General features: G+C 42.8%; 1 protein-coding gene across 8 annotated transcripts; it reads left to right on the top strand.

The window, feature by feature from the left end:
• Nucleotides 1–11,299: 11,299 nt before the first annotated feature.
• Nucleotides 11,300–18,600, top strand: LOC125525318 (cyclic nucleotide-gated ion channel 1-like). Of its 8 annotated transcripts, none has more exons than XM_048690322.1 (8): nucleotides 11,307–11,518; nucleotides 12,376–12,485; nucleotides 13,340–13,433; nucleotides 13,842–14,054; nucleotides 15,489–15,778; nucleotides 15,861–15,972; nucleotides 16,629–16,865; nucleotides 17,525–18,600. In XM_048690322.1, exons 2-8 carry the CDS (start codon nucleotides 12,457–12,459, stop codon nucleotides 18,221–18,223), a joined length of 1,674 nt encoding a protein of 557 aa, XP_048546279.1. In that variant the 5' UTR covers nucleotides 11,307–11,518; nucleotides 12,376–12,456; the 3' UTR covers nucleotides 18,224–18,600. The 8 variants fall into 8 exon arrangements, with proteins under 8 accessions (XP_048546274.1, XP_048546279.1, XP_048546275.1 ...); XM_048690318.1 differs by having other exon boundaries at nucleotides 12,902–13,433; XM_048690323.1 differs by having other exon boundaries at nucleotides 11,344–11,518; nucleotides 12,365–12,485.
• The last annotated feature ends 4,537 nt before the right edge of the window (nucleotides 18,601–23,137 follow it).

Raw genomic sequence — 23,137 nt, 5'->3', positions numbered from 1 at the left:
AAGAGGTGGGGCTAATTGCCATGGTCAGTGGGTATCCCAATGTATTCCCTGAAGAATTACCAGGCATGCCACCAGATAGCAAACTGGAATTTGCAATTGACTTGGTGCCTGGAACCACACCGATACACAAGAAATACTATCGGATGCCTTCCTCAGAATTGGTGGAATTAAAGAAATAGCTGGATGAAATGCTGCAGAAAGGATACATCCTCCCAAGCTCTTCACCATGGGGATCACCAGTGATATTCGTGGATAAAAAGGATGGCAGCCTACGAATGTGCGTAGCCTACTGACAGTTGAATGACGTCACCATCAAAAACAAGTATCCGCTACCAAGGATTGATGATCTGTTTGATCAACTCAGCGGGGCCAAAGTATTCTCCAAAATTGATTTGAGGACCGGATATCATCAGCTCAGGATAAAGAAGGAGGATATTCCCAAGACCGCGTTTACCACTCGGTACGGTCTTTATGAGTATACTGTTATGTCCTTCGGCCTCACCAACGCCCCAGCCTTCTTCACGCATATGATAAGAAGGTGTTTATGGATTTCTTGGACAAATTTGTGGTGGTGTCCATCGATGACATCCTCATTTACTCCAAGAGCAAAGACGAACACCAGGAACATCTCCGAGAAGTTTTGCAAAGGCTTCGCGACCATCAGCTTTATGCCAAGTTCAGCAAATGTGAGTTTTGGCTCCAGCAAGTTGGATTTCTCGGGCATGTCCTCTCAGCAGGAGGGATCTCAGTGGATCCAAGCAAGGTGAAAGATGTACTTGATTGGTCCGCACCCACGACAGTCTCAGAAATCCAGAGTTTCTTTGGACTAGCCGGATATTATCACCGTTTTATCGAAGGATTCTTCAAGATTGCCAAGCCAATGACCGAGCTCTTAAAGAAGGATAAGAAGTTTGAATGGACTGAGGACTGCGAACGAAGTTTCAATGAGTTAAAAATCAGGCTGACGTCAGCACCAGTACTGACTCTTCCAGACATCTACCACAGTTTTGATGTTTACTGTGACGCATCCAGAAAAGGGCTTGGATGTGTACTTATGCAAGATGGCAAAGTTGTGGCTTATGCATACCGCTAACTGGGAAAACACGAAGGAAACTATCCCACGCATGATTTGGAATTGGTCGCGGTGGTGCACGCCTTGAAGATCTGGAGACACTATCTGATTGGAAAGAAGTGCCAGATATTTACCGACCACAAGAGTCTCAAGTATATATTCACTCAGCCCGATTTGAACCTTCGACAGCGAAGATGGCTCCATTTGGTTAAGGACTACGACCTCGGAATAAATTATCACCCAGGCAAAGCTAATGTAGTGGCTGATGCCCTCAGCCACAAACCAACCAACCTTAATGCTCTCATGGATTCATTGCCTCCTGAGCTTTATGAAGAAATCACTCAGCTCAATTTGGTGATCACCGATGTCCATCTTGCCAACATATTGGAAGTTACCCCTACTCTCGAAGAATAAATCCATAGTGCTCAGGAAGATGACAAACTATTGAAAATATATGTCCAGAAGATGCACAAAGGGCATGCACCGGATTTATCCAGGGATCAACAAGGTATGCTAAAGTTCCGAGGAAGGATTTGCGTACCCAACCACGAAGGTCCGAGGAAGAAGATACTGACAGAAGCACATGAAGCGTCGTACTCAATTCACCCAGGTGGTACCAAAATGTATGAAGACCTTCGTCGGGTATTCTGGTGGGATGGAATGAAGAAAGACATCGCATACTTTGTGGCCTGTTGCAATATATGCAACAAAGTAAAGGCGGAACATCAAAGACCCGCCGGACTCCTCCAACCTCTGCCAGTATCCCAATGCAAATGGGACGATATCTGCATGGATTTCATCACCGAATTACCAAGGTCTCACCGAGGAAACGATGCAATATGGGTCATCGTGGACACCTTAACAAAGGTGGCACATTTCCTTCCCATCCGGACCACCTACCGTGCAAATCAACTTGCACAACTATATGTGTCATGAATTGTCAGTATGCATGGAGTACCTAAGACTATCACTTCAGACAGGGGATCTCTCTTCACCTCCGCATTTTGGTCCCGACTACATCAAGCCTTTGGGACGGCTCTGAAATACAGCACGGCTTATCATCCCCAGATAGATGGACAGACTGAGCGAGTAAATCAAATACTCAAAGATATGCTCCGGGCATGTGTATTGGCCCAAGGAACCAAGTGGGAAGACTGGCTTCCCTACACGGAGTTTTCCTACAACAACCGTTTCCATACCAGCTTAAAGATGTCACCCTATGAAGCTCTGTATGGCCGGAAATGCCGCACCCCATTGAACTGGTCTCAAACCAGAGACAGCCATATTTTCGGGACTCATTTAATGCTCGAAGCGGAGAAGAAAGTCAAGGAAATCCGAGACAGACTGCAGCTGGCCAAATCACGACAGAAGAGCTACTATGATGCCAAACACCGTCAGGTCAGCTTCGAACCCGGGGAACACGTATATCTCCGAGTCACCCATATGAAAGGAGTCAAGAGGTTTCAGACTCGCGGAAAATTGACACCCAGATACATTGGTCCATTTCTCGTCATGGCCAGAGTCGGAATAGTTGCATATCAATTGGAATTGCCACTAGAACTATGAGAAGTACACAATGTGTTTCATATCTCACAGCTAAGAAGATGCATCTCGCCACCGGAGAAAAGGACTGATATGACAGAGATAGAATTGGCTAAGGATTTGACTCATGAGGAAAAGCCAATCAGAATATTGGACCAGACAGAAAGGGTCACTCGCAGCAAAGAAATAAGGTTTTCCAAGGTTCAGTGGGAGCATCACACCGAAGAGGAAGCAACCTGGGAAAGAGAGGAATTTTTAAGGAATGCATACCAAGAATTATTTTCCCAAGCAACCGAATCTCGAGGACGAGATTCATCCTAAGTGGGGGAGGTTTGTGACAACCTGGATTTTGCCTTCTCTCTTTTTCTAGACTTGGTTCTTGCCTGACATTGATTTGGATTTTGGAATCATTTCAAATGGACTTGTCACATGGGCATACCATTGACTTTCACCCAAGTGGCCCATCTACTTCTCATTCAACTTTATTTATCTGATAAATCCCCAAAATAATCAAATGAATATTTTTCATAAAAGAAAAATATTCATTTTCCTCTCTGAAACTCTATTCAGAAACTTGTGCTCCAAAGCAACCCCCATTTTTATTGCTCTCAAAAATCTGAGATAATTCCTGAATATTCTTTGGACCTTGGCACACCTTCCCAAGAAAAAATATTGCATTACTTTTTGTAATATTTTTGCTATAGAAAATCATTTCTCTTCTGGCCCAAAATTCCAGTTTGTACAGCAAGTACATTTTTCCTTGATCTTTTGGCCCTGATCTTTCTTAAGCTTAACTACCCTCCTAAGAAAACCTAAACCCCAGGAGATTAGCCCTAGTGGACATCTAGAAGCTTGCTTAACTTGGCTACCAAGTTTCTGGTCAGAAACTTGCTAGCTTGGTTGAGTCAATTCTGGTTGGCTTGGGTATGAGCTTTGAATTTTCCTAGACTAAACATTGCGTGGACTAGAGCGTAGACAAGGTTTGGCAGCGTTTGTGCATCGTCTTGACCATGCAAGCGTGGTGACCACGTGAAGACACGGTGCTTGGTAGCTACTCGACGCGCTCTAGGTGTCGCCATCTCCTCTGTTCAACGCGTGCTCGACCCATCACCCTTGACCGCTCCTTGGTGCTCGCCGATGCCGGAGACGCGCAGCAAGCACGGGCACGTCGCGGCCAAAAGCCACAGTGCGCACGTGCCCTTGTCCTCTTCCCCCCTACGTCTTGTGCTCGTCCCCGAGCGTGGGCAGCTCCCACAGTGACGCTGCACGCTTGCCCCATCGCACTGGAGCGCTTCGTCGTCGTTCGCCGGCTTCTAGAGAGCTCCGGCGGCGACACGATACCCCCTCGCTCTGGCTATATATATAGGGCCTCCCTCCTCGTAACCTACCCACGCACCACTCCTCACCACCTCCACAAACACGTAGAAGGGCCACAGCCCGGTCGGGCAGGCCTCTAGCCGTCTGCCCCGACCGGAGAAATCCGGTGACCTCCGTAGCTCGACCACCTCGCTCCGGTGCCTCTCGAGCTTGACCAACTGCTTGGGCGTGGCATTGGAGGTCCCTTGGTGCTGCCTGGATGCTGCTGAGCCACCGGAGCCGCCTCTAGCCGTCGTCTTCTTCCACTCCGGTGAATCCCGTCCGCCACCGCAGCTTGCGAGCTTGACCGCGAGCAGCTCCAGCCATACCCCGGCAAGCCACGGGTACGGGCAGGTGCGCTATGAACCCAACTTCATTTCTATCCCTCTCATCTAGCCCCAAACCCCCTCCTCGCCGGCGTGAGCTCCGGCGAAGCGCCGTCGCCCTCTCTCTCCTAACGGGCGAGGCCCAGTGTCAGCCTCACCACTCGTGCCCGAAGCGGTATGAGTGGAGGCGCAATTTCCTTTTACGCCTTCGTCGTCACCCCCTAGGAATTTCTGTTTAATTCTAATTTAATCAGAAATTGAGCCAAACTTTGACCAGCCACCATTTCTAAACCATAAGTCCAAATGATTTGATTCTTTTTGCATGGTCTTTGTTTCATAAAGCTCTAGCAGCACACCAAAAGGTGGATTTTTCCTTGCTGTCTAGAATTCTTGGTGATTTTCAGAATGGTTTTTGATATGTGTTTTGTGGTTTTTAATTATTTTCAGAAGGAGAAGCTTGTCTTGAAGCAAACCAAGAGGGGTGTGATCCTCCACTACACTAAGGCAAGCCACGCCAGCATTTGGATGGTGTTATTTCAATATCTATGATTTTCTACTTGATAATGAGCTTTAATTGCATTTAAAATTTGATAAATAAATTTTGTTAATTGATAGTTACTTTACCATGCTTGATATGCTTGTTATAGTTACTGGTAGATTGCATGAACTTGTTTGGTCAAGTAGAATAATTTTTTTGCATTAGTTATATTTCTATGGTAGAAAATGATAGTTCTTTTATTACTTGATATTTCCATATAAGTGATGAGGTAATAAAAATATTGCTTGATAATAAAAATGAACTAGAACCAGTGAAGTTTTGACCCTGAGTATTGCAAGATAATTATGTTGATAAGTTTGATCCATATCCATGTGTTGTTTGTTTGCATGTCGATCAATTACTTGATTATGGCAAAGTATCATTGTTATTTATAAAAAGTTTTTGCCAAAGTCAAACTTGATTAAGTTCAACTTGAATATGATGTTGATCAAGTCATGGTGCCACTGAATCGGGTTTTTATTCAGTGCGACCACATTTACCTTTTGGGAAGGTCTTGATTCGGTCCTTTGTTGTGCCTCTCACCGGTGCCTCCCGCGAGGGAAGGTTATGGGCGTGCATACCCTGGCCCGGTAAGCAGACATAACCTTGTGTGCTCGTTTTTATTTTTATGGTACCTTGTCCCCGTTTGGGACCGTTTTGCCACGACTGTGGCCGTTGGTGTCTTTGGTAGGCACGAGGCCACCCAAGACCTAGCACTGAGAGGGAGTTGGTCGGAGTGGCCAGGAGAGTGCAATGACAAAGGGAGGGTTTCGTCAGAACGCTTTGGTCCACCCGAATGGGAGTACGAGGCCAGGTGTTCTGTAGTGTGGGTAAAGTGCGCTACCTCTACAGAGTGTATTTAATCTATCGATAGCCGCGTCCTCGGTTATGGGTATAGCTCGGAAGTAAGTCACACCATGGATCAACTTTTATAAATAATCTTGCAAACTAAATGATTGTTGCGATGCTTTGTGTTTCATGAACTCTCGAGTTGTTCATGAGTGGTTGGTATCCAGCTGTGACCCGGTATGGTCACCGCTTGGTTACAAGGTAACCGTCTGGTACGCGAGTCTGTGACACTCGGTGCGCGTATTGGCTCATTACATATTTAATAGTTCTTTCATTGCATTCATTTGATTAATTGTCATGATATTGTCTGTCATCGTGCTTATGTTTGTTGTGAGCTTTCAAGTACATTCAATGTACTGACCTGGCGTATCATGCCAGCTTTCAGGCAAGTCGGTTCACATCGGAGCGTTCTCGCGTCTAGGCCGTGTCCACATCGGTGTCCCTGTGCTATGGAGTTCCACTTCGTCGTTCTTCCGCTGCCGCGTAGTTCGTGTGATCGAGGCCCTCGTCATGTTCATTAAATAATATATATATACTATTCAGCAGCACCGTGTGTGCCGCTTGGCCTCGTATCTCGATGTAATATCAAACTTATGTATTCCGCTAGCATCAATAAAGCGGTTGTTTCTGTACCATGTTGTTGTGTATTGCCAGAAGACTTGATCTCTGGGCTGGCAATGCAAGGTAAACCGGTTGCTCTGAGCCGGGGTGCCACAACGCTTGGTATTAGAGCCGCGCTGATTGTAGGACACGCTAGACCGTTAGTGCGTTAGTGAAACGGTAGATAGCTTCGTCTGAGTGCCGGTAGTCATAGAAATTGGTTGCTGCATTGCATGCATGTTTATTTGTTGTTATTACTAACCGTATGGTTTGTGAGTGTAGATGGTTCCAGTACCGATCTTGTACCATCCCGAGCCAGCTCCATGCACATCGCCGCACCTGCTTCAGAACGTGTGGCGACGACTCTATCCAGAGGGTGCTGATCCAGAGTATCGGGTGTATCGGGAGCATCTGGTCGGTGCATTGTATGAGTATTATGATGAGGTCACTCTACACCACAGTTCCCCTTCCGATGCTTACACTCATTCTACTAAGGGTGGTCTTGCTTCTACGCCATCTCAGGCGGTTCAGTTTGCTGCTATCGAGGCTCTTGTAGACTTGCGCTACAATGAGGTTCGCATGCACACCCACCCAGGTCTCTTCTACTACCCATCTCTGCACGAGAATGGGCGTATCCGCTTTCCTTTGATTAATCCGGTGTGCGATCGTCCCACTATCCACCTTTCCCGCTATATCACTTCCAGTTATCTCCTGAACTACGAGTTAGCTCGGGAGCTCTCACATGCCCGGGCAGCTCTCGCTGCTGCTCGTACTAGGAACCCTCTTTCCACTGTCATCTACACTACTCCAGTTTCTTCCGCCTCCGTTCCCCCGGTGACTTCGCAGGGTACCGTTAACCCTCTTACGGTGACCCCTCGCAGTGCTCCTGCTGCATGGGCTTCCCTTGTTGCTACTCTTGCTGCTCCTATGCTTAGATCCCATCCCGCGCCTGCCCCTGAGAGAGAGCCCTCGAGGCAGCACCGTCGCGTCTCTCTTAACCCGGAGGTCTCTACTATCAGTTCAGGATCTGGGTCCAGCTCAGGAGAGGAGCCCGCGGCAGCATAGTCCGAGCAGTAGACCGTTAGAGTATTGCTTTCATCATGAGTATGATGTATGGGTGTAATCGCATGTGTCATGATGCTTAGTTTCATGTATGAGGGTAGTAGACCCGTTGTGATGTTTACTTTCATGTTGAGTCTATGTATAATTATGTTGGAATCTTTTATTCGCTTTGGCTTTCTTTCGCGGTTTTCTTCCGGGATTTGTCAATGGCTTTCCTCCCACGTCGGATTTTTCTCATCACGGTTGCTATGTATTGGGAAAATAAATAATAGAATGATGCGTGGAGGCAGCAGCAGCCAAGCTTGTGAGGATGTCCCTGTCCGTCGCTCCGCAAGGCAGGCAGGACATTCCCCGAGCCATACCAGCCACCTCCGTCTCCACCGCCACATCCGCCTTCCACTCAGAAAATCCTGCGAATGTTTGAAGAAAGAAGGAGCAACAATCTGCTGGTAATATTGAAAAGTGTGCAAGTTATGGTTGGGCAGAATGGAAACCGGAATGGTCATCACTCCAAGCTATCAGAATTTCAGCGAACCAAGCCTCCCAGTTTCAGCCAAGTTATTGATCCATTGGACGCCGATGATTGGTTACGAACTATTGAGAGGAAACTGGAGATTGCTCGCACTGAAGAAGGCGACAAGGTTCCCTTCGCAATGCATTATCTCGAAGGAGTTGCCGCTATATGGTGGGATAATGCTAAGGAAATATGGCCCGCGGACAAGGAAATTACTTGGACTAAATTTAAGGACCATTTCCGCAAGTATCATATTCCAACCGGGATTATGAAAATCAATCAGCGCGAATTCCTCGCCCTCACTCAAGGCAGCATGACAGTCAATGAGTACCTGAATATAAGAATTGCTTAGCTTTGGGTTCAATCTTTATGCATGAATTGGCCAACTAGATTGATTTTTCTTGCAATGGGAGAAGTGCTTAGCTTTGGTTTCAATCTTGCGGTGCTCGATCCTAGTGATAGAATAGGAACTGACACGTATTGTATTGTTCCCATCGAGGATAATAAGATGGAGTTTTCATCATATTGCTTGAGTTTATCCCGCTACATCATGTCATCTTACTTAATGCGTTACTCTGTTCTTCATGAACTTAATACTCTAGATGCAGGCAGGAGTCGGTCGATGTGTGGAGTAATAGTAGTAGATGCAAGCAGGAGTCGGTCTACTTGACACGGACGTGATGCCTATATTCATGATCATTGCCTTAGATATCATCATAACTTTGCGCTTTTCTATCAATTGCTCGGCAGTAATTTGTTCACCCACCGTAATATTTTGTATCTTGACAGAGGCCTCTAGTGAAACCTATGGCCCCCAGGTTTACTTTCCATCATATAAGTTTCCGATCTACAATTTTAGTTTCCCATTTACTTTCTTTGTAATCTTTTACTTTCCGTTTCATAAACTAAAAATATTACTTTACCATTTATCCATCTATATCAGATCTCACTTTGCAAATAACCGTGAAGGGATTGATAACCCCTTTATTGCGTTGGGTGCAAGTTGGTGTTTGTTTGTGCAGGTATTCGGTGGCTTGTGTGTTGTCTCCTACTGGATTGATACCTTGGTTCTCAACAGCTGAAGGAAATACTTATTCTACTTTGCTGCATCACCCTTTTCTCTTCAAAGGAAATACCAATGCAAGCTCACGAGGTAGCGGTGTCTTACTCATTTTGTTCATTCGTCGATCGTTTGCTAATGTGTTTGTTTGGGTTCTTTTATTTTATTTTTTTCATTTTCTTTTGTTTTTTGTTTGTCCTTCTAATTTCTTCTCCGGATTTATTTGGTTTCTTTTTTTCATCGTTATACTATGGTTTTTTTGGTTTCTCTTTCATTTTTCTTTGGTTTCTCTTTTGTTTCTTTCATGGTTTTCATCGTTTTTTTCTTGGTGCAATGTTTTTTGTTTTTCTTTGTTTATTTGTCGGTTTTCCCTGTTTTTCATTCTTTTTGCACTTGTTTCTTCGCTTTATTTTTCATTTTTTCTTTGGTTTCTTTGGTTTCGCTTTAGGTTTTCATTGTCTTTTTCATTTTACTTTGTTTCTTTTGGTTTCATTCTACATTTTTCGTATATTTCAAGAACATTTTTCTAATAAATATTTAATAATTTTCAAATACAAGTTTATCATTTTTAGTACATGTTCAATATTTTTTCTGTACACACTTTTAACATTTTTAAAATGCTTGATTAATATTTTTAAATACAAAACTAACATGTTTTGAGTATATGGTCAATATTTTTCTGTACACATTTTAACATTTTCAAATGGTTGATTAACATTTTTCAAATACAAGATTAACATATTTTTAATACATGGTCAATATTTTTTTCTATACACATTTAACATTTATCATATGCTTGATTAATATTTTTCAAATACTTGTTTATATTTTTTCAAATGCTTGATTAACATTTTCTAAATACATGATCAACTTTTTTCACGCACATTGTATATTATTTGTATACATTTTTCGTATACATGAGAAACATTTTCTTTATACCCATTTAACATTTTTCAAATGCTTGGTTAAGATATTTTGATATATGGTCAACATTTTTTCTATACACATTTTAACATTTTTCAAATCAAAGATTAACGTTTTTTGAATACATGGTCAACATTTTTGTCCACATTTTAACATTTTCAAATGCTTGATTAACATTTTTCAAATACAAGTTTGATATTTTTTAATAAATCTTCAACATTTTTTCTGTACACATTTAACATTTTTTAAATGCTTGCTTAAATTTTTTTAAATACTTGTTTAACATTTTTTTAAAGCTTGATTATCATTTTTAAATACATGATCAACTTCTTTCACTCAAATTGCATATCTTTTTGTATACATGAGAAACATTTTTTTATATGCATTTAACCATTTTCAAATTCTTGGTTAAAATTATTTTCAAATGCTTTATATATAGTGTTTTTTGCAATATATTTACTTGAAAAATTTGGAAGTATAATCAAAAGTAAAAAAGAAAGAAAACAAAACAACAAAACAAAGACGTCGCCTCCCCTGCGCTTGATGCGAGAGCATGTTAGAGAGAGCGATAACTAGTTAACGGTCCCTCCTTCGGGAGCCGCCCAACTTGGAGGTGGGCATGGCCGTTCTCAGTCGCCGCTACATGTCGTGCTCTTGATGTTTCCTTCAGATTTTGCTTATTTTGCGCGTGTTTTTGGCTTTTTGGACATTTCTTTCGTTTTTTGGCTTTTTGATTTTTCACATTTCTTCCTTAGCTTTTAGACAAAAAATATTGCGAGAAAGAACGCTTTTTCTTTTGCTTTTGCGAGAGGCATGCTTTTGTTTTCGCGAGAGGCACGACCATGCCTCTCGGAAACGGAAAAAGAGTGTTATCTTTTTTCCCTTCCTCGAGAGGCACGGTTTTGCTTTCGCCGTGCCTCTTGAAAACAGAATTTTTTTTATTCTTTTTCTTTCAGTGAGAGCGATTTTGCTTCCGCGAGAGATACGGTTTTGTTTCCGCAAGAGGTGCTGTTTTTCTTTCGCGAGAGCCACGGTCGTGCCTTTTTCTGAAAGGCAAAAAAACGTGCTCGATTCAGTTTTTTTGTCTATTTTTTTCGTGATATTTTTGTCAAAACCTAGATTTGGTTTTGAAAATCTCGACGTGAGGAATCCAATGGTAAAAACAATTCAAGATTGGACGCACGGTTTAAGAGATAAAACGTTTGAATAAACGAATCTTCGAAAAAAAGGAAAAGAGCTCCCTTGTTGTAACAAATGATGTGCATGCAGTGCATCACTTGTTGCGTTCGGGATAGTAGTGATTTTTTTAAATGAAAGTGATTTTTAGAAGAAGTACTCTTTATTAATGATTTTGTGTGTTAGCCTCGTTATAAGCGAGACGTAGGGCTGCCAAAAACAAGGTCCAAATCTCGTAGAACTATTTTAAAACCGGGGCCGGCCTGCTCGACGGCGTAGACTAGGCAGGGTCATTGCGGAGTCCATCACGGCCACCCACCTTTCCCCCTTCGTCCTCCAGTCCACGACGACCACCATGCCGCATGACCGCGAAGCCCCGGTCTCCCCTACCATTCCACCCCACCGCCCATCCCATTCCCCTCCTCCGTCCCCCCGCCAGCCCGCCTAACACGGCGCAAGGAGGGAGGGAGAGAGAGAGGGAACCCTCTTCAAACCCTAGGTAAGCTCCCGCTTCGCCTGCTCGGACCTGCTGCAGTTCTGGCCGCTCCGTCTTAAGATTCCGCGGTTTGGTCCTCTGCGCGCTTAGCTCTGGCCGTGTGATTTTGCGGCGAGCTGGCGGCTTCTGCGCACTGCTGCGCACTGCTGCGGGAAGAGCGTGATCGTACTGTAGCCTCTGTAGTGCTTGCGGCTCTCTGTCCGTCGTTAATTTTGTTTTTATCCAGTTTGAGCATGGAAGTCAGGCTCTGTTGCCGTGGCTGTAGAGGTTGCGGGGGTGGATTTGTGGTTGCCAAGTGTTAGGCGGAACCGTGGGGGTTAGAGGGTTGATTTGAGCGAGGCTTAATTTGGCATTTTAACGTTACTCTGCTATACTGTTTGTCTGTCGCAGCAGCGATTGAGTTGGTTGTCAAAGGAACAATCTAATTATTATATAGGGTGACTCTATGGTCACGGCGATTGTTTTGTTCTTATATGTATTGTGTCTTTGGTTGTGTCCGAATTGGATGCCCATGGAAATTGAGCTATGTTGGAAACCTTTGCAACTATTTCTATGGTATTTATACTCGCTGCCTAGTTACCTTTATCAGTCTGGCAAACTTTAACCTAACCACCCAGTAGTTTGACGGTTATCTGTTATAAAGTATACCAAGGGATCAGAGTCCCTATATTTGACCTGTCAGGATTTTGTTTCTACACATCGAAATCTCTGAATCGCCATTTATCCTTTATTTGGTAATCTGGTTGACTGTATTTAAGCTACCTCGCTGGACATTTCTGTCAGATGTATTAAGGGATTGTTGTCTTGTTGATGTACAAAGTTCTTGTTTGTTGCTCTTACTTATACTAGATAATCAACAGGGAACTCAATCTATGCAAATTCCACAAATTGAAGAACTGATCTAGCAGCCTTAGCTGCTAACTGTTCGCCTGGTGGAGATAATGATGGAAAGGGAGGACAGATATGTTAGGTCAATTTCTTACACCCCCCCTGCCGTTTGAGAAATTTCCATGGAACAATGGTTTGTCAAATTTGCATCCTCCAACTCTTTGTTATAGCAAGTTAGCAATGCAACACATAATTTTTGAGGAATTAACATAACACATGTGAATAATAGTGTGATAGATCCTTTAGTAAACAAGAGTACATGGAACTTTGGTGCCTCTACTTTCATCATACAACTGTTTGATTGGTCCCTCTACCTCAGAATGGGTCAGCGGTATTCTCTGCCTCTAAAGCTGCACTTAAAGCTACACATTTTCTCTCTCTTGCAAACAGAAGGAACACAATTTTGTCTGACTTTATGTAAAGGATGAACCACTGAAAAAAAAACCCTTCATGTTATGACTGTTCTGTGTGTTTTGCTTGGCTTGATGATGTGTGCAGATTTCAGGACTGCAGATCAGAGCCATCTGTTAACTCAGAGAACACAGTTTCACCATGCAGACATAGTGTATTTAGATCACTTAAAGAAAGAACTGGTGGATTATTTGCATTCCTTGGAAACTTTTTCCATTTGAAAACCTTGAAGAGATCAATGCTGGAAGACCGGAAGTCCATGCAAAATGCTTTTCACCCTCAAGGACCATTTCTGCAAAGATGGAACAAGATATTTGTGTTATCATGTATTTTTGCAGTCTCTGTGGACCCATTGTTCCTCTATATCCCGGTTATCAATGATAAAATTCCTTGCTGGTATTTGGATAGGAAGATGAAAATCACAGCAAGTGTCCTGCGCTCTTTCACAGATATATTTTATATACTCCATATCATATTCCAGTTTCGGACAGGCTTTATCACGTCTTCCTCTACAAATTTTGGCAGGGGTGTATTGGTCAAGGACAGATATGCTATAGCAAAGCGGTATTTGTCAACATATTTTCTGATTGATGTCTGTGCTGTTTTACCCCTCCCTCAGGTACTATGCTATCTACTTGGTTAAGCTTAGCACGAAGCATTTGATCACATTATAGCAAGTGCTTCTTTACATTTAAGATCATATACTATCTTATATGGGAATTTAATTCATGTGGATGTGCGCCTGGTAGTCCATGCATGGGAGCTATGTTAAAATAGTTTTTCACCTTCAAGAGTTATACTGTATAAAAATAGTTTTTTTGCCTGTTTCAAGAGATATACTTACGCTGTCCCAGTTCACATATTGGAGTGTTGATTGAGATGAATATTGATTATGACGATGCTATCATTCTATTTGGTGAATTTTCTGTAATTTGCAGTTCCCATTCCCATAGTGCAGTAAATATACACCTTTTTACCATTATGTCCTGAAGTCAAGCATATAACCTTGATTAACTTCTGTTACCAGGTGGTCATTTTGATCATTCTGCCTCGTCTTCAGGGCTCACAGTTCATGAAAGCCAAAAACATCTTGATGCTTATAGTTATATGCCAATATGTACCTCGGCTAATCCGGATAAGGCCATTATATCTTCAAATCACTAGATCTGCTGGGATAATTACAGAGACAGCATGGGCTGGTGCTGCCTTCAATCTAATAATTTACATGCTTGCTAGCCATGTAAGTGCTTAGTTCATTAATTTCTGTATTGTGAAAACTGTAACTATGTAAACCAGCTGTTCATTTTTGCAATATGATAGTGATAGCATGAGCAGTTTCATGTACAGTAAGAAATTATGTGGATTAAAAATAATGTGCCTCAGTTTTGCATGCGATTTTCCATTAAATTTGTCGATGGGGCTACACAGTATGTTAGTTGTACAGTTCCATTTCTTCCCGTTTCATTTTTTTTATAATTGTGCATAACATCCACATTGGTTTCCTATCTGTGAAAATTCTACTTGGCGCAGCAGTATTGGAAAGTTAACATAATGAGTAGTAAATTTTCCGTGAAGGATAGGATATAAATGACTAAAAGATACATGTGGCTTTGGTGCAGTTCTTTTCCTTCATTGACCCTGATCGTACTTCTCATGTTTGTACATGCTCTAATTTTGAGCATTAGCTTTTTAGTACTCCCTCCGATCCAAAGTAAGTGTCGTGGTGTCGTGGTTTTAGTTCAAATTTGAACTAAAACCACGACACTTATTTTGGATCGGAGGGAGTACCAATTTATACTGTATATAAGTCGTAAAGTTTTCTTTGTTTATTTGCTGCATGTTGTTTCAAACAACTAGTCACTAAAGAAAGGTGTATCCAGTACTTCTGCCAATTAAAAGTATCCTTTGCGTGAAAAAAGCCTACTACATCTAATATATATTTCTCCAGATCTATCACTTTACGGAGTGCAAACACTGACCCTTTTTAGTATGATTTTGCTGTATCTGAGGGGTACTCCTCATTGTTCAGTCTTTGCCAATCTTAGAGGGAAATGCTGGGGGCTAAGTGCTTTGTTTAGATGGTTGCTCCATTTCTCTTTTCCCAGAGGTAGCCCCTAAAGTAAGGTTGGAATCCATTGACCGCTGCTTGCCACCAATCCACTAGATTATCTAACTTTTGTGGGGCACATGGCGTCACAGTTCAACTAGTTGAGGATTCTAGACGATACCTTCTGTACAAATAAGCATGGCCTTGATAAGCTCTGCACCCTGTCGAGAAATATTCTAGCACATATGTACCAATTTCCTAATAGTGTTGCTAAGGGGTATTTTTACACTGGTTTCCACTTTTTGCAATCTATTTAAATATTTTCTAATAGTATTGGTTTATCATACAAGTCTTCTATAGTATAATATTATCTTATAATTTTTGTTAACTTATTAGTATTGTTACTTTCAATGGTCAATTACTCGAGTTTGTATATTCTAGGTCATGTCAATGTCTGAAGTGACATCTGTTATTTAAGTGAAGGTGGTATGTAGCATTTTAGGTTGATTTGTATGTCATCATCTAGTTCTATATTCAGCATAATGGACTACTTTTCAGAAGTTCAAATGTGCAATGCAACTAAGCCTCAATGGCTAAATGTTTACCGGTGATGTTTAAGTGCTGCAGGTCCTTGGAGCAGTTTGGTACTTGCTTTCTATTCAACGGAAAGATGCCTGCTGGAAACATGAATGTAGTCTTAAAACAGGCTGTAAAGCTGCATATCTATACTGTGGGAATGGTGATACAAATGCTGGAAATGCTTTCTTACAGAATGTTTGCATTCCAAGTACGCCCGCAGACAATCTTCCAGACCCACTCTTTGGAATCTATTTGCCAGCTATAAATAATGTTTCGCAATCAACAAATTTCTTCGCAAAATTATTTTACTGTGTCTGGTGGGGTCTGCAAAATCTCAGGTTTGCCTAAAGACGAAACTGCATTACATAAATATATTTAGATTGTATAACACTTATATCTGTCTTGGTCTATTTAATGCAGTTCGCTTGGCCAAAACCTAAAAACAAGCACTTATGCTTGGGAGAATTTGTTTGCAGTTTTTGTCTCAATATCAGGCTTAGTTCTGTTTTCACTTCTGATCGGTAATATGCAGGTAATAATATGTGTCACTGATAGCTATGAATATTCTTATTCGTTTTCTCTATTTTAGTTCAGAATTGTAGATATCTTTCAAATAAAAATAATAATTATCATCCTTGAAAGTTATTGCATGAATAAAACTTGCATTGGAAACAGAAACATGCTAATGTTTTATGATTCTGATTCCTCCATGATCAATCGGCGATCTGGCGTGCTAGACTGGTGCTTAAATGTATTACATGACAGAAGAAATATTTGTTGTTGAATTACATAAAGCCAAAAAAACTGTCCAACTGATCTTGAGAAAGATGGACTCATCTTGGCGATGACTTGTGAATACTACCGTCATACAGTTAAAGTCGTGGAACTATCTCACGCGCTATATCATTATGACTTATGAGATAAACCAATATAGTCTTGGCACAAAAATGGTTGATTTTTCAAATAACTATAGCAAGAGGTTAATTTCTTATTTTCAAAATATATACACCAAGAGGTTAATGTGTCAAGTTGTCCAGTAAGTAATACAAAGATTGTTTCAGTTTCTCTCAGATATTAAAATATCAATTATGTCGTTCTTTGCTGACAGGTGACTCCTGTGCTATTTGGGCAACTAATTCATGCTCTAAGTGCTTACTGTTTTCTTTTGTCCTTTTTTGTGATTTTCAGACTTATTTGCAGTCAGCCACTCTGAGAATAGAAGAAACTAGAGTGAAAAGCCGTGACACAGATCAATGGATGTCATATCGACTTCTTCCTGATAACCTCAAGGAGCGAATACGACGTTATGAACAATACAGATGGCAAGAGACAAGCGGGGTTGATGAAGAGCACCTCCTGATGAACCTCCCCAAGGATCTTAGAAGGGCTATAAAACGACATCTTTGTTTATCACTTCTCAAGAGGGTATGTTCTTACGACAGACAAGTATCTGATTGCAGAGTAACTTGCTGCGCTGGCGATAAATACTAATGCTAGTCCCAATTTTAAGGAAGTTTTCAAAAAACCAGTTAATTAAGCAAACAATCGAACTATATACACCCAGTAATAAAGTCGTGAATAATCCATATTTCTTCCTGTTGCACTTTACTTTTTCCAAACAAGAGTATCACTTGAGCTGTAATTGTTAATTGTTAATCCCAGGATGAGCCAGTTTTGGAAAATATGCTCGTCAAATAAACAGTTGAGCTATTTTTACACCAAATCATCCGAGTTGTGACTTATGAATGATCCGTATTGGTTCCTATTGGGTTTGCATCTTTTAGGAAGGTATCCAACTGGATATGGTCATACAGTGTCATTGCCCAGCTTTTGTTTCTAATATCTGCGCATCTGAAGTATTACCCATTTATTCATGTGTTATCAGTACTTTGGATTGACATGACCCTGTGTAATGTTTACTAGCACCCTAGCAACTAGCACACTGTTTCTTTGGGAGACACTCTTTGCGCACATTCTTAAGGAGACCCTGGACTTTGAGGCAGCAACTTTTTGATGGTGATCTGATGTATCGTTCAAGATCTTGCTCTCTTGGTTACCCTGAATGTGTCTTTTTTCATTTTCAGGTTCCAATGTTTGAAAAAATGGATGATCAGCTCTTGAATGCTTTGTGCGACTGCCTAAAGCCTGTTTTGTACACAGAAGGTGGCTACATCGTTAGTGAGGGGGATCCAGTAAATGAAATGATCTTTATCACGAGAGGAAACCTCATGAGCATGACAACAAACGGTGGAAAAACTGGCTTCTTCAACTCTGATGTTCTGAAAAGCGGAGATTTCTGTGGCGAGGAGCTTCTTACCTGGGCTCTTGATCCCAATTCAGCAACCAGTCTCCCCAGCTCAACCAGGACAGTGAAGTCAATGTCTGAAGTTGAAGCCTTTGCTTTGATGGCTGAAGACCTGAAGTTTGTAGCCACACAGTTTCGCCGGCTACACAGCAAACAGCTCCGGCACACCTTCAGGTTCTATTCCCAGCAGTGGAGAACTTGGGCCGCTTGTTTCATACAAGCGGCCTGGCACAGGCGCTGCAGAAAGAAGATGGAAGATGCTCTGCGCGAGAAGGAGGAGAGGCTGCAACTCGCGATTGTGAACGACGGTTCCACTTCGCTCAGCTTTGGTGCGGCAATATACGCTTCACGTTTTGCTCGCAACATGATGCGGACCTTGAGGAGAAATGCCACCCGGAAGGCCCGGCTGCAGGAAAGGGTGCCTGCAAGGCTGTTGCAGAAGCCAGCAGAACCCAACTTTTCTGCCGAGGAGCAGTAGTTTGCATGAGTGCCTTGATGGTGTTATTTTCTGCACGATCTGTGCAGTTGCATCGCTGATGTTGCTTACGGTTTTCGCTAGCGGCTCAAAGGTGAGCCGGAGGTTCGCAGTAGCGTAATGATTGAATGATGATATATTGCTACCTGGTGTAGACAGTAACACATATAGGTAATGGTGTGATTTGATTAGTTATCTGGTCTTCTGTGCTGTACATCATTTGTGCATAGTGAGCGCAGCCTAGTCCTCTTTGTGTTGCCATCAGAGGATGCAGCATAGTCCCACTGTGTTAGCAGCTGATAAGTGCGTTTACCCGCAGGTACAAACTCGTATGTGGACTTACATAACATAGAATTAAATGGATTCTTACATTATTTCCATAGACATGCGTGTTAATGTCTGATCCATTATATTCAGTTTATGATATATTCTGCAACTTGAAAGTTGATGTGCTTTGCTAAATTTAGGACAGAACCTTCTTTATTAAATAGAAGAGACAGAAAATTGTGTGATCCAAATTACAGTACTGTGTTGGGCTTTACGTTGCTATCGACCTCTAATACAACTCGTTCTTGTTTATCATCTCATGAACTCTTATATATTGTGCTTTACACCACCCCCCCCCCCCCCCCCCCCCCCCCCCCCCCCCCCCCCCCCGCGCAGCCGTTTGATCTTTTGCCTCTGTTTTCATTATTTGAGCTCTTCTAATCTGTTGGCTTGGGATGAACCTGAACCACCACGAGACAACATTAGTTTCATTTTCTCTTTGGAATGCAAAGCTTCATAAACCTCATTAAGGGTGAGAGTATCACGGGCATATACGAATGCATCTCTAAAATTGGTGTAAGAACTTAACAGTGAACATAGCATCATTAAGTCATATCTTCTTCTATTTAACATCCTTGCTACTAGATCATATGCAATTTCTTTAAATTATGTGATTTAAAACATTGCCTTCCTTAGGATAATTGTGCAGGAATAGTTTTTGATTCAGATGCATCTTGATAGTAAAACCTTTTGTCATGCATATCTCTTTCAGCTTCAACCATAGGGCAACGGTTGCTTTCTTGGTCAAGACTTTGTGCAAAATATTATTTTGCAAATGGATTTGAATTTGTAACAAAGACTTCTTTTCTCTTCTTCTCATTAGTCCACTGTCCAGTCATCTCTTTTTCCTGAATCCATCCAGTGTATCGTCATAATCGGTTTGTGCTAGCAAGGGTCGTGTATTGACTTGTGAAAAAATCTTGTATTACGATCCAGCCGTGGAAGGTTGTACCTCATGGTGACCATCACTGGATTGACATGTGTACACAAAGTAGTGCAAACTGGAAGCAAAAAAAATTCTTTGACGAATTAATTTGCAATGCGAAATAATAAGAAATAGATAGCACTTGGTAGCTCTCGGGACTTGACCGCCACAAGGAACTACTCTCTCCGTTTGGAATTACTTGTCGCAGAAATGGATATATCTAGATGTATTTTAGTTCTAGATACATCCATTTCCGAGACAAGTAATTCCGAACGGAGGGAGTAGTTCGGAGACTCATGGTTGATCTCCTCCGCTTTGCTTCGATCGATGTGTAGTGCTGGAACTCTCCTCAGGGTGGTTTGGCGCGTGTCCTTCGGGTTGCCTTGGAAGTAGAAATGGCAATGAATAAAATGTTCCAGAACTTCAACCATGAAGTACGACCTTCTGTCCTTCCTTTCGATCGAGTTATAAGTCGGCATAGATTCTCAGGTCTTTTTTTTCCGAGAGTACGCAAATTGCGTACCGTAATTTTATAGAAGGGAGAAAGTTGATTACAAGAAGCCAACAATAATGCAAACACCACTGTTGGCCCACCCACGCCACAGCAAAAAATAAAAACTACACTCTCACAAAACGTTGTAATCCACCTACTCCGCCTCTAGCTAATCTCCACTCTCTAATATCATCTAAAATGCTGTTGGCCAAAGCCCGCGCATCTAATTGTTGCCCTGTCCGATTGAAGACACGAGCATTCTGCTGCTTCCACATCGACCAGGTGGCACAGATAACCAAAGTGTCGAACCCACACTTGTCCTCCTTTTGAAATGTAAGTCTCTGCGTCATCCATCACTCCAGGAAACAGTCATCAGGCGTTGCCACCGCGGTGGGTAGGTTTAGCATATCAAAGCAGCGATGCCATGTCTCGCGGGCATAAACATACCGAGTCAGGATGTGATCAACAATATCGTCATCCTGTAGGCAGGTGTAGCACGCGGAAGGCGAGTCCTGAAGGCCATGCCTAGCTCGGCGATCGGAAGTCCAGATTCTCCTTTGCGTCGCCAACCAGGAGAATTTTTTGCACTTGAGAGGGGCCCAGCTCCGCCAGATAGCATTAGCTTGGGGGAAGGAGTCAAACCGTGGCATAAAGCATCATAAGTGGAGCGCGCCGAGTACGTTTGAGAGGCTGCACAAGGCTAGGAGAATGCATCATCCGCAGTGAGGTCCCGCTGCACGGTAGTGATGGCCAGCCGAAGGTGCATAACTTGCATTAGGACTTGGAAGGAGGAGTTATCCGGGATGTCGCTGGCCCATCTTTCGTCCAAGGTGGTCCGCTGCACTGTTCTGTGGTTGATCGTCCGAGTGTCAATTAAGGCATAAACCAAAGGGGCAATATCCTTGACCGCAAAACCATGGATCCAGCGATCTCTCCAGAAGAGCAGTTTATCTCCTTTCCCAATAGAGATATGCACTAGGCTATCGAAGATTGCTCTAGCATCTATGTCGACAAGGAGGGAGAGGACCTGCCATGGCCTATTAGGATCCGTACGTCGGAGCCACTCCCATCGAACCCTAAAAGCCAATGCTTGGCGCTGCAGATTCTTTACTCCCAAACCACCAAACTTCAGAGGGCGGAAAATGGAGTTTCATGCGACAAGGCATTGGCCTCCATTAATCTTATCCTTGCCCGCCCAGAAAAAAGCACGCATCCAACCATTTATGTCGTCCATGACCCAATTCGAGGCCTTAAGAATGAGCAATTGGTGGACCGATCTCGCCGCAATGATAGAATTGACAAGGATCAGACGTCCCGATTGTTGCATAAGACCACGCTGCCAAGAAGGAAGGAATTTTCTCACAAGATCAAGCATGGGCCGCCAGTCGGTTTTGGTGAGTTGTTTGATCGCTAGTTGTAGTCCGAGGTATCTGCACGGGAATTCGGACAGCGGGCATTGAAGTGTCAAGAGGATTCTCTCCTTGTCCTCCTGATCCCCATGAATGAGTGTAGCCGTCAACTTGTTGTAGTTTACCTTAAGGCCTGAAGCCTCTCCAAACATCTCGAGACCGCATCTGATGAACTCAAGGTCTTGTCTGTAGGGATGAATGAAGAGAGCTATGTCATACGCATAAATGGACAGCCGCTGTTGCGCGGAGATGCCTCTGTAGCTGGTTATGACTCGCTCCTCCAGGGCTCTCGCGAAGATTGCCGTAGGGCATCCATCGCAATCACAAACAAGGACTTCGAAAAGGAAAGACCATGAGAGAGTGTCAAAAGCTCTAGAGATGTCAAGCTGGAGGAAGACGTCTTTGCTCTTTCTTGCCGAGATTTTTCTTCCAACTTGCCGCACCAGAAGGAAATTGTCATGTAAGTCTCCCCTTGATAAAAGCTGACTGATTGAAGGTGACGATGTCTCGCATACGCGGTCGCAATCTGATGGCAAGTAGCTTGGCAAATAGCTTGGAAATGCTATGCGGCAAGCTAATGGGGCGGTTGTCAGTCACCGTATCCGCATCCGCCTTCTTGGGAATAAGCACGATCAACGCTCGGTTCAATTTGGCAAAGCCTCGACCATCTCCAACAAATACTTTAAGAAGTGCTGCCATTATGTCCTTTTTTATGATGTTCCAGTCCTTGTGGTAGAACGCTCCGATGTATCCATCCGGACCCGGGGCTCGGTCTGCTGGCAGTTCCTTGATGACGGCCCAGACTTCATCCTCGGTGAAGATCTCTTCCAATTCGCTGAGATCAACAAACTCCATGCCCAAAAACTGGAGATTGAGAGTATGGTTCTGAGTATGAGCAGTACCAATCAATGATTGGTATAATTCTGAGAACACTTCCTCCATCTTGTCGTGGTTCGTGATGGTCTCATCTCCATGTTTTATATGTGTTATGAAGTTCTTAGCACGCCTCCCATTAGCCACCGCCTCGACGAATTTCGAGTTGGCGTCGCCCTCTTTCAGCCAGCGAAACTGGGATCTCTGTCTGTCGATTGTTCGTTCAAGGGAAGCCAGCCCGAGGAGAGAATGCTTCAGAGTACGCCTTAGCCAAAGCTCAGACATAACTGTCTAGACTCCTGATTCTTATCTTTAATTTTACTAAAAAAACATGTGTAATATTCTTTAAAAAAATTATGTGTAGAAACTTCATTCGATAATGAATGTAAAGATATTTTTCTATGGCATATGCCATGTGTTTCGCTAGTAAATTGAAAACCTTAAAATACGTATTCTAAGGTTTTTCGCAAAAAAAGAAGTATTCTAAGGTTTATAATGCCGGGCATTATAAATGCTCTCTGCCTGTCGATCACAAATTCAGGACAAAACCTTCCAAATTGCAATAGAGGGAGAGAAAACAGTAAAACTGTTGCTTGAATTTGCATTGCTGTTGTCCAATGTGCAGGTCGCAAGCAATACCCACTTGATTTGTCATGAACTAGGCGCTGAAGGCCTAGTGTGCTGGATTTGAATTGTCATCATCCTGCACAAACTATGCGCAGTCCTGGCCTCTCGTGGGCACATCGGTCACCGACACGCACGTTGGCAGGTTTCCTTTCCCCCTCGTTTCACAAACGTGGCAACGACACTGGGAGCGATCGACTGGCCATCAGTCTCACGATGACATGTCGCGACGAGCCGCTTCTGCGTGTCCACATCCGGATGGACGA

The sequence above is a fragment of the Triticum urartu genome, chromosome 7, assembly GCF_003073215.2.
Source record: "Triticum urartu cultivar G1812 chromosome 7, Tu2.1, whole genome shotgun sequence".
In the NCBI taxonomy this organism is placed as follows: Eukaryota; Viridiplantae; Streptophyta; class Magnoliopsida; order Poales; family Poaceae; genus Triticum; species Triticum urartu.
The sequence above is the reverse complement of the archived record's forward strand: the minus strand, read 5'-3'. Positions and strand labels throughout refer to the sequence as shown.

What these genes read in the sequence shown, in the direction of transcription:
- LOC125525318 (XM_048690317.1), top strand. Translation starts at nt 11,382, where the DNA reads ATGACCGCGAAGCCCCGGTCTCCCCTACCATTCCACCCCACCGCCCAT. An exon ending in CTGTTTTACCCCTCCCTCAG is followed by an intron (nt 13,434 to 13,841) that starts GTACTATGCTAT and finishes TTCTGTTACCAG; the next exon opens with GTGGTCATTTTGATCATTCT. An exon ending in GTTTATCACTTCTCAAGAGG is followed by an intron (nt 16,866 to 17,524) that starts GTATGTTCTTAC and finishes TTTCATTTTCAG; the next exon opens with GTTCCAATGTTTGAAAAAAT.